The 14,241-nt window shown below is 40.9% G+C and overlaps 1 protein-coding gene across 3 annotated transcripts in view; it reads left to right on the top strand.

Annotated features, from left to right (window-relative positions):
* The window catches only part of mrpl10 (mitochondrial ribosomal protein L10), a 10,011-nt gene extending 3,925 nt beyond the window's left edge, over nt 1–6,086 (top strand). For all 3 annotated transcript variants that reach the window (XM_043674877.1, XM_043674879.1, XM_043674878.1), the window contains 3 exons: nt 2,488–2,652; nt 3,769–3,913; nt 5,254–6,086. In XM_043674877.1, coding sequence (XP_043530812.1) covers nt 2,488–2,652; nt 3,769–3,913; nt 5,254–5,516 — 573 coding nt within the window. In that variant the 3' untranslated portion in view covers nt 5,517–6,086. The remainder of the gene's footprint in view (nt 1–2,487; nt 2,653–3,768; nt 3,914–5,253) is intronic.
* Nucleotides 6,087–14,241: the final 8,155 nt, after the last annotated feature.

Genomic DNA, 14,241 nt, shown 5'->3' with positions numbered 1-14,241 from the left:
TGGTCTTTTCGGAATGCTGATAGGGGAGGGGAGGGAAATATATTCCTGGTGGTGGGGTCCGTTTGGAGGTGGCGGAAATGACGGCGGATGATACGATGTATATGGAGGTTGGTGGGGTGGTAGGTGAGGACCAGTGGGGTTCTGTCCTGGTGGCGGTTGGAGGGGCGGGGCTCAAGGGCAGAGGATCGGGAAGTGGAAGAGATGCGGTGGAGGGCATCGTCGACCACGTCTGGGGGGAAATTGCGGTCCTTGAAGAAGGAGGCCACCTGGGTTGTACGGTTTTGGAACTTGTCCTCCTGGGAGCAAATGCGGTGGAGACAAAGGAATTGGGAATATGGGATGGGACTGCATCTGTAGTCCTCACTTTCTCCTCGTAAATTTTTCATGAGGCAAGTTAATACCCAAATAGATAGAGAAATAAATCATAGAATGACTCTAACTTGTTGAGTTGAAACAGTTGAAGTTTGTGAACTTTTTACATTTGCAAAGAACAGGACCTTGTGTATTACTGTGCCACATTTGCACGTACTGGGAACTCCATAATCAATACACATGACTTGTTATTCACAATTAGAAAGAACTTATATATACATTGTCCTTGTTTCAACTCAACAAAATAGATGACAGCAGTTTTCTGGTTTGAAATTTAAACAAAGCTTGTTAGGTAACTGTAAGTCATCATTTACTCATGCATTTTCCCTGGCAATGTCTACCAGTCAGTCAACTTGCTGACCGATCAGCACTCTCCATCCCTACAGTATAAATGCTGTTTATCCTTTGACATTTATCATGAATTGTCCTGATGAGTATAAGATGAAAAGTTTAACCAAAATGTGTTTTTGTTTAACAATACTCACATTTTACTTTTATTGATAGATCTCCTGTACTATTGCTCACAGGTGCTGGGGCACAATTACTTGCAGTGTTCCTTTGTAGCACAACAGAATTAAGATAGAGAAAGCAGGAATGTTGCCCACTTTTGGAGCTTTCATTCATAGTCTTTTGAGAAAATAAGGTTTAAGGAGAGGCCATTGGTCCAATAAATTCCATTTGTGTTACACAATTTACACTCACATTTCTGATTCAGATCACTAATAACAAGATTACTGTGAAGCATACAAAATTGAAATTTCCTACAGAGAGTAATTTGCAGACAAAGCTTGACACCATGTCACATAGACCAAATTTTGGTCAAAAAAAAGGATTTCAGTATTGTGTTGTGAAGAAGAATAAAGAAACAGAAGAGCTGAAGAAGACATTTTATGTACCTGACTGCTGAAGGCATTATTCCCAATGGTGAAGCAGTTAAAATCAGAAATGATCAAGAATTAGCCAGAATTAGCACAGTGTAGATAACCTGGAAGTTTATGTGGCTGGAGGAGGTCACACATACAGCGGAGTGGAAGAAGGTTATAGAGGGGTTTGTAAACAAGGATGACAAAAGTCTTGTTATACTTTGATCTTAGAGAAATCTGAATTTTCTTTCTAATGAGATCTGGAAAAAAAACTTCCTCCGAAAGAGATCTTTTTGGGAATGTATCCCCTTAACACTGGAAAGAGAAAGATATTGTGGGATAGTGTGAATGCTGTTGCAGTACATTATTTTCACCACAAGAGGATCCTTGTGAGCCACAGAAATATTTCAGTGATCTCCAGTTGCAAAAACTGTTGTTTCATGTCCCTTCCACAGCAAAACATTTAATCCTAATTTGCGGGTGTAGTTAATAAATCTTCTATCCAGTTTGGAATTCAGAAATAGGAACCAGGAGGGCCCTAAAATAAATTTTGGGACAGGTAGGAATACAGTGCCTTTGGGTTAGAGAAAGGAAACATTAATCAGGATTTTCATTAGTGATCCTTGTCTAGTAATCCTGGTGGGAGAGGCACCACTGCTAATTTCAATGCAGAAAATATCTGGATTTGGCTGTGATTCTGCTCAAGGTGCTGTTGTTGCCTGGAAAACAGTGGCACAGTGGTTAGCACTGCTGCCTCACAGCACCAGAGACCCGGGTTCAATTCCCGCCTCAGGCGACTGACTGTGTGGAGTTTGCACATTCTCCCCGTGTCTGTGTGGGTTTCCTCCGAGTGCTCCGGTTTCCTCCCACAGTCCAAAATTGTGCAGGTCAGGTGAATTGGCCATGCTAAATTGCCCTAGTGTTAGGTGAAGGGGTAAATGTAGGGGTATGAGTAGGTTACGCTTCGGCGGGTCGGTGTGGACTTGTTGGGCCGAAGGGTCTGTTTCCACACTGTGATGTAATCTAATCTAATGTAATCTAAATCTAAAAATACCTGGGAAACTGGACTGCAGCAATTTCAAGAGAACAGGATGATGAGCAGCTGATTTGATTTCAGCTGAACACAAAAGTACACAGAGCTGGGCTGTTAACAAAGGCATCTTCCTTTCCTGTGCTTTGAACAATGTTTCATCGTTTCCTATTTGTAGCTGTAATGCCATAGATAACTTTTGTGTGTCAATCTCTCCTTCAGCCATCCGGTTTTGAGAAACTCCTCCGGCGCGAGGTGGAAGTAACATTCAATGAGAATAAAATGATTACAGTTTTCCAGAACAACTCCATCAAATCAGAGGACCTGAAACTTCTTCGCCATAGATTACTGAAGCATGATATTCGCATGAAATTCTTCCCTAACCAGGTTTCTGCATCCTATATATCATTCTGTAACTAATATCATTTCCAGAATTACTGTTGCCAAATAAGCAGTGTTTGCTTCATAGCTGGTTCTCCCTTTAGCTGTTAGATTCGATTAGATCCCCTTCAGTGTGGAAACCGGCCCTTCAGCCTAACCAGTCCACAGCAACCCTCCAAACAGTAACCCACCCAGACCCATTCCCCTCCGACTGATGCACTTAACACTATGGGAAATTTAGCATGGCCAATTCACCTGGCCTGTGGGAGGAAACCGGAGCACCCGGAGAAAACCCACGCAGACACGGGGAGATTGTGCAAACTCCACACAGTCATCCGAGGCTGGAATTGAACCTGGGATCCTGGTGCTGTGAGACAGCAATGCTAACTACTGAGCCACCATGCTGCCCATTAGATATTTCTCCTCCTTTTCTCTCCCTACTCATTACACTCTTGAGAAGAGATGGGCAACAATCCACAAAGAAAAATAGTTCCCATTTAAAGATATGAGCTACGTTAGTGTAGTGGTTATGTTACAGGGTTAGTAATCCAGAGATCTAGGCAAATGATCTGAAGACCTCGGTTCAAATCTCATCATGGCAGCAATTTAAGTTATGCCAACTAAGTAAAATTGACAATTAATTAAATCAGTGACATGGTTTTTTAAAAGCTGAGCTATTTCACAAGGTCTGTATGTGACTCCAGACCTACACCATTGTGATTGACTCTTCACTGCTTTCTTAAATGGCTTAACGAGTCACTTAGTTATTTCAAGGGGCAGTTAGAGAAGGTGCCCACGTCCTGTTTATAAACAAAACTGACAAAGGTTTTAAAAAGTTCCAGTCGATCTCCAATGGTATTGGGAAAGGAGAATTGTGACCAAGCTATGAAATGGTCTCTGGAGAGGAGCTTAAACCACAACCTTGTGTTGTACCACTGAGCTAAGCTCGACACTGATATCAGTAAAGCTGGCCGTGCATCGTATAGCTGTGTAAACATTGCCTGTTTTTATCAGGTCGGTATGTGGTATTTAAACATTGTAAACATTATATAAATGCAAGTCTCAGTGGAGTCATATTTCCCCTTACCCCTTGTAACAGCATTGATTGTTTCTCTGTCTCAGATTCTGCGTTCGTATGTTGGAAATACCAAGTACAGGAACCTGCTGCCTCTGTTTATTGGTCACAATATCATTATTGTGAGTAAGGAGCCTAAAGCAAAAGAGCTTCTGCAGACTGTACGCAATACAACTCAGATCAGTTTACTGGGTAAGGCTTACTCTCAAGCAATGGCAGGACTCGGGTTAAATTGAAACCATAGTTATTTGCAGTCTCCAGTTGCTTCTGATTCTTAAACTTGATTACACACGTTTCATTAGGTTATGTGCTCTCTTTCACAGAACCATTAGGTTTAGTCCAGCAATCGCTTTTCACCTTGAGACTGAAGAAGATATTTTATGCAAAAAGATAAGAGCATACATTTCATGCTTACATTGTTCCGTGAAACACAGATTTTCACTAAAACCTGTTTAATTGCAGAGGGTTTCAGCTCTTGCTTTGTTTGAGCATTGACAGAGGCTGATTGCCATGCCTGTACCTTCTGGTCACACTTCCATGTAGTAAAAGGGAATGCTGACATCAGTGTGTAGAATACATTTAAAAGCCTATTCTGATTTTATAACTGGCTTGGTGCTCTTTCTCTTTATTGCACGTAGTTTGTTTTAAAAACAAACTATTTTGGTAATCAAATGGTCTATCTGTGAAACAGAGTCCTCAGATTGAAAATGGAAGTGATTTGTATTTATCCGTGTAGATGTAAATCACATCGGTTTCATATTTTAAGAAAAATGTTGTGGGATAGAGCTTGGAGGACCTGTGGTTCTTAAAGTGGTCTACAATATGGGATTTTCTCACCAAATTACATTCACCAATCACCCTTACTGAGTGTCCATCACTCCTGGTCCAGTGGTTTTTTTGGTTTTAAAATTCTCCTGTTTGTCTTCAAATCTTTCTCTGGTTTTGCCCTGTATGTAATGTCCCCACATCCCATAATCCTTCAGGATCTCTGCACAAGTCTTGCTTCAAAGCTTTGGATTGCCCTTTCAGAACCTTACTCCCCCACCCCCAACACCCTTTCCTCCTTTTCTTTCTCAATTAAACTGGCAACTAAACTCTTAACATTTGACTGAACTTTTGGTCATCTGTTTTAATTTCTCCTGATATGGCTTGGTGTTAAGTTTTACTTAAAAGCTTAAGAATTATGAGCAGGAGTTGACTGTACAGAACCTTGAGCTTGCTCAGTCTCAGCTACACTTTCCTGTTTTATTTCCCCATGACCCTTGATTGCTCTAAAGTTCACAATTTTAGCATTGAATTTTGTCTGACAATGCTCATGGGAAATTTTACTGTGTCATATATATATTCTCCTTATATCATATATATTTTCCTTACATCATATTTACTATGTGAATGCATTCTATTCTTCTTTGTTATTTCTATGTCTGTAATAGACTAACGACAGACATTGATCACTGACATCTTCAGCAGTGTCAGAATGTAGAAGATGCTAAAATATGCCCCTGTTGATTGTGCTGTCTCGTCCTGTGCAGGTGCTTGTATTGAAGACGTACTCTTCAGCAAACAGGGAGTGGTGAACTATTCCAGACTCCCAGGAATGCAGGTCGTCCGTGGGGAGATTGTCAGCGGCCTGACGCTTATGACGTCTCAGACATGCCAGCTTCTACAGTCTGGCCCTGTGCACCTTGCTGCTTTGTTGGAGCAGTACTTGAAGCAGCAGAGTGAAGCTGCCACTGGACTAAAAGGGACTGAGAGTCTAGAGCAGAAGGAAATACAAGGGAGTCCAGCATCTTAGAACTTCAGAATTTGGGATTTTTTTTCTGAGTGACAAAATATCTCTCTGCTTGAAGAATTACATGGATTCTGGACGAAATAAAACCACATGTCTGCTCATGCGTAGAGCTGTAAAGGACTGCTTAATTATTGGAAGGTAACAGATTTTCTAGCTCGCATCATTTAATCAGATCATAAACTATAGGAACAAGAGTATGCCGTCCGGCCCCTCCAGCCTGCACCACCATTCAACAAGATCATGGCTGATTCGACATTCCTCACGTCCACTTTCCAGCACCTTTTCCCCATATCCTTCATCCTTAACTGATCAAGAATCTATCTCAGCCTTAAATATCCCAGAATGTATTGCTTTTACCTTTGTTGTGGCACCTTACCAAATGCTTTCTGAGTAGTAAATCCACTGATTCCTCTTTATCCACAGCACGTTTATTCATCAAAGAACTCCAAACAAATTGGTAAAACTTTATTTGTTTTACAAAACTATGTTAACTCTGAGTTTGAATTTGAATTGAATTTATTGTCATGTGTCCCGAGGCACTGCGAAAAGCTTTGTCTTGTGAGCGATAAAGGCAGATCAGAGGTAAGTAGCATAGATAAGTAAATAATAGGTAAACAGCAGCAAAAACAAAAACACAGGTACAGGCAAATGTTAAGAGTTTGTTGTCCATTCAGTATTCTAACAACAGTAGGGTAGAAACTGTTTCGAAACCAGTTAGTGCATGTGTTCAGGCTTCTGTACCTTCTCCCTGCTGGTAGAGGTTGTAGAAAAACATTGCCAGGGTGGGATGGATCTTTGAGAATGCTGGCGGCCTTTCCTTGACAGCGGGCCTGGTAGATGGATTCTATAGATGGGAGGTTGGCCTCTGTTGACAGAAAATGAAAGCTCATGATGTAGCGGATAACATAGTGGCATGGACGGAAGATTATCTGGTTAATGGAAAATAGAGATTCAACGTAAATGAGTAATTTTTTAGTCGACAAGATGTAATGAGTGGTTTACCACAGAGATCAGTGCTGGAATCAAGTTTTCACAATCAATATCAATAACTTAGATGATGGAACTGAAGGTTTTGTTGCTAAATTTGTTGATGAGATAATGTTTAGTAAATAAAACTGAGTTGTGAGGAAGACATAAGACTACAACAGAATATAATTAGGTAAAGTGAGTGGGCAAAATCCAGCAAATTGAGTGAACTGTGGGATATGTGAAAATTGTCCAATCGGAGGGAAATATGAAAATGAACCATATTATATAAACAATGAGGAACTGCAGAACTCTGGGATGAAGAAGGATCTGGATGGCCTAATGCAAGAATTGCAAAAGGTTAGAATGCAGGTACAGCAAGTAATTAGCAAGGCTATTAAAATGTTATTTTTAATTACAAGGGGATTGAATGCAACAGTAAGGCGGTTTTGCTTCAGTTGCAAAGGGCATTAGTGAGACTGCATTAGGAGTACTGATCTCTTTATTTAAGGATGGATGTAAATGCATTTATTTAATGAGGTTAGTTCAGGACAGTTCTGATGAAGAATCAAAAAGAGTGGTGCTAGAAAAGCACAACAGGTCAGGCAGCATCCAAGGAGTAGGAGAATCAATGTTTCGGGCATAAGCCTTTCATCAGATTTGTGGAGGGGGAAGGGGGCTGAGATATAAATGTGGGATGGGGCTGTGGGAAAGGCATCCCACCTACCTTACCATCCTCCCTATTTATCTCTCAGCCCGCGTCTCCCTCCACATTCTTGATGAAGGGCTTATGCCCGAAATATTTACTCTCCTGTTCCTCAGTTGCTGCCTGACCTGCGCCACACGTTTCGATGGACTCTCCAGCTTTTGCAGTCCTCACTTTCTTCTAGTTCTGAAAAAGAGTCATCTTGGATTCAACGTTCTCTGTTTCTCTCGCCACCCACTACCAGACCTGCTAAGTTTCTTCAGAATACAGATTGTTTCAGATTTCCCATGTCCACAGTATTTTTTTATTCAAGTGAGGAAAAGGGACTGACTGTGTACAGTAGCTGTAATTGCTCAGATTTTAAGATAGCTTGGGAGTTGAATTCTGTATGTAGATTGAAATTTGTGCCATCCAAATGAAATACAAAAGGTTGAAGATTTACTGGGAGATGATCTGACTCATCAAAACAGTTAGCTTTTAGGTGTTGTTGAAATATAAAGAATATATTAATGATGACTGACTCTACTTGAATTATTTTTTATTAAATATTTATATTTGCTGTGTTAACCCTCTATATAATTATTTAATCTATGAAGAAATATGATCAAATATTTTTAGCCTGTAAACAGTGGCCTTAGATTGTTAATTTCCACTTCCAGGAAGTTGAATTACTTTAGTGACTTTTTTTTAACGATAGATAGACAGCCTATAGCAAAAGGGAAATGAATTTTCAATAGGCTTCGATCATCTCTTAATGTCATGTCTAAGACTATCTGTTCCATAAGCAAAAACGTCATACCTAAATAATTGCCATGATCAGTTTTGGCAATGAACCTGTAACAATCCTATACTGATTACTGGAGAATACATGAGACACACTTCACTTTCAACCTTCCTTTCAGAAGATAGATTAACCAAGGAGCAGTTGGGTTAGGACATTTGGCCGTACAAACCTGCACTGCTATTCAATAAGGTCATTTTGATCTGATTGTAAGATTAAATCTGCATTCCTGGCTCTCCCTGATAACCTTCCACCCCTTAATAAGAATCTATCCCAATCTGTCTTAAAAGTATTCAAAGTCTCTGAATCCATTACCTTTTATAGAAGAGAGTTTTCCAAAGTCACTCTTATTATACACAGTACTCCAGAATTTCACCTTGGTGAATTTTGTGCACACGTTGAGGCAGGCCATAACTTTTGGGTCTAGCGTTTGCATTAACTAACCTAAAATGACTGCAAAACAAATGTACTGCTTTGCCCAGTAATAAGCTTAAATCTTGGTTTTGAGGGTCCTTCCATGTGTTTTTATTTTGTTTTCATTCCAACATTAATCTAAATGTTTTTGCAATTAAAAGCAAACACTTAAGTTACAGAATGCAAGATCCCCATTTCTTATGAATACACCTAGAATGAGCATTTGGCTTAAGATCATTGATAAGGTTTTTGCTTGATTTTCTCTTACGAATAGAACATGAATGTGTACTCTGGCAAGAAATGAAACAATCATGTTCACCATTCATAGAATTCTTCAGACAATGGTTGACATTTTGTATAAATAAACTTTATCAGCCAGAAGAGGGCACTTGTTAATGAAACAAGGCTGTACAAGGGATGAGACATTCTCTCAGACAACAGCATAAACTATATCTAAAAAAAATCAAAATCATAAACAACAGTTCAGTGAGGAAATTGAAGAAAACTTATCAAAAAGTGTAATGTGTGACTTGAACCCAATAGAGATCTTAAGCTTTCCTTCGTAACTGGTAGAGAAGAACAAACCAATTGATGAAGTTTTGTGTTCTAGTTAATGCTGATGATATAATTTGCTTTCTTTTATCATTAATGCTTAAGGATTTGAGTGCAACAGTAAACTCAGTAAAGATAATTTGCAGTCAAGTTGGTGTCAAGTTTAAAAACCTTACGGTAGAATTTAAACTTAAGTTTAAGGAAATGTTTGTTGATGTAATATGTTGATTTTCACACAAAATTCATTGGTGAATTAATTAATCAATCACTCAAGTGATGAGTGATTATTCCAAAAGATGGATTACCTCTTAATATTAAAGATAACATTTGCAAATCAGTGAACTGAATGAGTTAACTAATTTCTTCATTTTGTGATGTGATATAAAGTTACAAGGAGATCAGACTAAGACAAAAAAATCTGATGGAATTGTTTCTGATTAGTGGGAAAATGTCAAGTGTTGGAGAAACTGAGCACAGTCGGATCGGTTTGTGGCTTGTACAGATGTATGAGTCAAATGTGTGTTTCATAGTTCATGTAACAAGGCAACAAGACTTCTAAATCTAGAAATAATATCTAGGTTTGCTTTTTGTATAATCAACAGTGATGTCACACAATATTTTGGTCCAGGAAGTCCAGTTTTTGAGAGGCTTCAGAAATGTGAACCGGTCATTAAAATCTCTTTTTTTTTTACTAAAGTGGCACATTTTTGACTTTCAGGGAAAAGTTTGTAAGTGAAGCCCCACATTAAGGAGTGAAGGCTTAGAAGAAATAACGGAGACTCAACTTTGGTTCCCACTTATGATGAAAGATCATCCACCTGAAATGTAAACTCTGGTTATCCACAGATGCTGCCAGACCCGTTGAGTGTTTCCAGCATTTTCTGTTTTTATATCAAATTTCCAGCATCTGTAGTATTTTGCTTTCATTGCAATTGGTTTAACCTCTATTAAGGCTTCATGTTTTATTGATCTGAAATGCTATCTTTGTACATCTCTTAAATGCTGCTTGTCTGGTTGAATGTTTCCTGGGTTTTTTTTTCTTTTTTTAAACAAAAACAATTCAGATTAGAATTTTCCATTCGGCTTTACTAAAGCTAGCTGCCATGGTGTGACAAGAATGAGGGTGCTGTCAAGATTTTTCTCACTGCATGTCATAGAAAGATGGCAGTTTATATGAATTGCAACATTTTAAAAAATCACGTAAATATGATATAATGCAAACATTAATTATCAGGATGGCCCCCAGGATGAGGGATTTTAAATTCCTTGGATAGATTAGAGAAGCTGGGAGTATTCTCTGAGAAGATTGAGACATGATTCAATGGAAGAGTTTTAAATGATGAGAAAAGCAGATGCAGAGAAGCTGTCCTTATGGTGAAGAGTCAAGAATCAGAACACATAAAGTAATCATCAAATGAAACAAAGACATTGTGTGGGAACAAAACAGAAACTGCTGGAGACACTGGTCGCGCCTGGCATCATCTGTGTAGAGGGAACAGTTAGTGTTTGGGGTCAGTGACCCAAGAACATTTTTGAAAGGTCACTCGACTTGAAAGGCTCACAGTGCTTTCTCTCCACTGATGCTGCCAGACGTGCTGAGTTTCTCCAGCAACTTGTTTTTGCTTCAGATTTCCATCACCTGCAGCCCTTGCTTTTAATGTCACAAGGAAAACCTTTTACAGCAAGTGGAATCTGGCATGCACATCCTAAGAATATGGTGGAGGTACAGTTCTTCTGAAGAAGGGTCACTGGACTCGAAATGGTAAATCTGTTTTCTCTCCACAGATGTTGCCTGACTTGCTGAGCTTTTCCAGCAATTTTCTGTTTTTGGACTGTATCCCTACTGGTTTTGACTTTGTGGTAACGTTGCTCACTGTTTACAACATTATACCCTTGTCCTCATTAGCTGAAAGATTGTAATTCTCTCAATGGCTGAAACATTGAAGCCTCTCTCCATTGGTTGACATGATGTGGAGTGCATCCCCATTCGAAGTGATTAAAGACTTAACAGCAGTCTAGATTTGTTCAAAACTTCAAATCAGTTGTATGACACTTTGATCTTTTGCTATAAATTCTGTGTCTTATGCTCCTGCCCCACTAGCTACCTGACGAAGGAGCAGTCCTCCAAAAGATTGTACTTCCAAATAAACCTGTTGGACTATCACCTGATGTTGTGTGAATTTTAACGTTGTCCATTGATTGAAACATTGTAACTCTCCTCTCATTGGCTGAAGCATTGTAATACTCACTGCAAACAAAGAACCTGATTTCATCTTGTGGTAATCTCTCTCCACCTCCCACCCCCACCCAAACTGCCTCCAAGCTCATAGCCATCCAACCCCCAGCAAACTTCTACCTCCTTCCTAAAATTCACAGACAGGACTGCCCAAAGAGTTATAGAGATGTACAGCATGGAAACTAACCCTTTGGTCCAACCTGTCCATGCCAACCAGATATCTCAACCCAATCTAGTCCCACCTGCCAGCACCTGGCCCATATCCCTGCAAACCCTTCCTATTCATATACCCATCCAGATGCCTCTTAAATGTAATTGTACCAACCTCCACCACATCCTCTGGCAGCTCATTCCATACACATACCACCCTCTGTGTGAAAAAGTTGTCCCTTAGGTCTCTTTTATATCTTTCCCCTCTCACCCTAAACCTATGCCCTCTAGTTCTGGACTCCCTGATCCCAGGGAAAAGACTTTGCCTATTAACCCTGATAATGCCCCTCATAATTTTGTACACCTCTATAGGGTCACCTCTCAGCCTGCGACTGCCCCAACAGAACTCCTCTCCTCCTACATCAGCTTGATTTTATTTTGTTTCTCCCCTTGTCCAGTCTCTTCTCACTTCTGTGATTCCTCTGTTGCTTTATGTCAGTTTGAGAATTTCCCATTTGCAGGTTCCAGCTGTCTCCTTTTTTCCATGTGTGAGATACTAAATGAGTATTTTGCATCAGTATTTACTGTGAAGAAGGACATGGAAGTTAGGGAAATAAATAGTGAAATCTTGAAAAGTGTATATTACAGAAGAGGAGGTGCTGGTTGTCTTAAAAGACATAAAGGTAGATAAATCCCCAGGACCTAAGCAGGTGTATCCCAGAACTTTGTGGGAAGCTAAGGAAGAGATCGCTAGGCCCTTTTCTAAGTTACTTGCTTCATTGCCTTTGTTTAAACAAGGTGGTGAGGAAAAGCCAGGGAATTATCAACCAGTGAGCCTGACATCAGTGATGGTTAAGTTGTTAGAGGGGATTCTTAAGAACAGGATTAAATGCATTTGGATAAGCAAGGACTGATTAACTACAGTCAACATGGCTTTGTGCATAGGAAATTGTGTCTCACTAACTTGACTTTTCTGAAGAAGTGACAAAGAAGATTGACTCAGGCAAAGTGGTAGACATTGTCTACGTGGATTTCAGCAAGGCATTCGACTAGGTTCCACATGGGGGATTCTTAAGAACAGGATTAAATGCATTTGGATAAGCAAGGACTGATTAACTACAGTCAACATGGCTTTGTGCATAGGAAATTGTGTCTCACTAACTTGAGTTTTCTGAAGAAGTGACAAAGAAGATTGACTCAGGCAAAGTGGTAGACATTGTCTACGTGGATTTTAGCAAGGCATTCGACTAGGTTCCACATGGTAGACTGGTTAGCAAGATTTGATCACATGGAATCCCAGGACAGCTAGTCAACTGGATAAAAAATTGCCTTGAAGGTAAGAAACAAGGTGGTGGTTATTTTATAGACTGGAGGTCTGTGACCAGCAGTGCGTGACAAAGATCAGTGCTGGGTCCAGTGCTGAAACATGTTGGTTTAAGTTCTTTCACATATAAATTGCAGAAAAGATGATAGACTTAACAAACGATCCAGGTCGTTTTCAATATATAATTTCAGTTACATCACACTGTAAACTTTTACCATAAATTCTGGGCTGAAAAATGTGTTGCTGGAAAAGTGCAGCAGATCAGGCAGCATCCAAGGAGTTGGAGAATCGACGTTTCGGGCATAAGCCCTTCTTCAGGAATGAGGAAGGTGTGCCAAGCAGGCTAAGATAAAAGGTAGGGAGGAGTTTAAGGTGAGGGTGATAGGCCGGAAAGTGGGTTGGGGCGGAGAGGTCAGGAAGAAGATTGCAGGTCAAGAAGGCGGTGCTGAGTCCGAGGGTTGGGACTGAGATAAGGTGGGGGGAAGGGAAATGAAGCTGGAGAAATCTGCATTCATCCCTTGTGGTTGGAGGGTTCCTAGGCGGAAGATGAGGTGCTCTTCCTCCAGGCATCGTGTTGCCATGGTCTGGCGATGGAGGAGGCCAAGGACCTGCATGCCCTTGGCGGAGTGGGAGGGGGAGTTAAAGTGTTCAGCCACAGGGCGGTTGGGTTGGTTGATGCGGGTGTCACAGAGGTGTTCTCTGAAACATTCCGCAAGTAGGTGGCCTGCCTCCCCAATTTAGACGAGGCCACATCGGGTGCAGCGGATGCAGTAAATGATGTGTGGAACGTTTCAGAGAACACCTCTGGGACACCCGCACCAACCAACCCAACCACCCCGTGGCTGAACACTTTAACTCCCCCTCCCACTCCGCCAAGGACATGCAGGTCCTTGGCCTCCTCCATCGCTAGACTCAGCACCGCGTTCTTGACCTGCAATCTTCTGCCCGACCTCTTCGCCCACACCCCCTCTCCAGCCTATCACCCTCACCTTAACCTCCTTCCACCTATCGCACTCCCAACGCCCCTCCCCCAAGTCCCGCCTCCCTACCTTTTATCTTAGCCTGCTTGGCACACCTTCCTCATTCCTGAAGAAGGGCTTATGCCTGAAACGTCGATTCTCCTGCTCCTTGGATGCTGCCAGACCTGCTGTGTTTTTCCAGCAACACATTTTTCAGCTCTGATCTCCAGCATCTGCAGTCCTCACTTTCTCCAACATAAATTTGGTCTTACACTCCACAATCACCTGATGAAGGAGCAGCGATCCGAAAGCCAGTGCATCCACATAAACCTGTTGGACTATAACCTGGTGTTGTGTGATTTTTAACTTTGTCGACCCCAGTCCAACTCCGACATCTCCAAATCATGACTCCCATTGGTCTAAACATTGTAACCCTCTTCTCATTGGTCTATACATTGTAACCCTCTCCCCATTGGTCCTAACATTGTAATCCGCGTTCCATTGGCTGAAACACTGTAACCCTTTTCCCATTGGCTGAAACATTGTAACCGCCTCCCCATCGGTCTAAACGTTGTAATCCCTTTACCATCGGTTGAAACATTGTAATACTCAGTGCATCATCAACCCTCTTTCCATTGGC

This window comes from Chiloscyllium plagiosum, chromosome 33, assembly GCF_004010195.1.
Source record: "Chiloscyllium plagiosum isolate BGI_BamShark_2017 chromosome 33, ASM401019v2, whole genome shotgun sequence".
Taxonomy (NCBI): Eukaryota; Metazoa; Chordata; class Chondrichthyes; order Orectolobiformes; family Hemiscylliidae; genus Chiloscyllium; species Chiloscyllium plagiosum.
The sequence above is the reverse complement of the archived record's forward strand: the minus strand, read 5'-3'. Positions and strand labels throughout refer to the sequence as shown.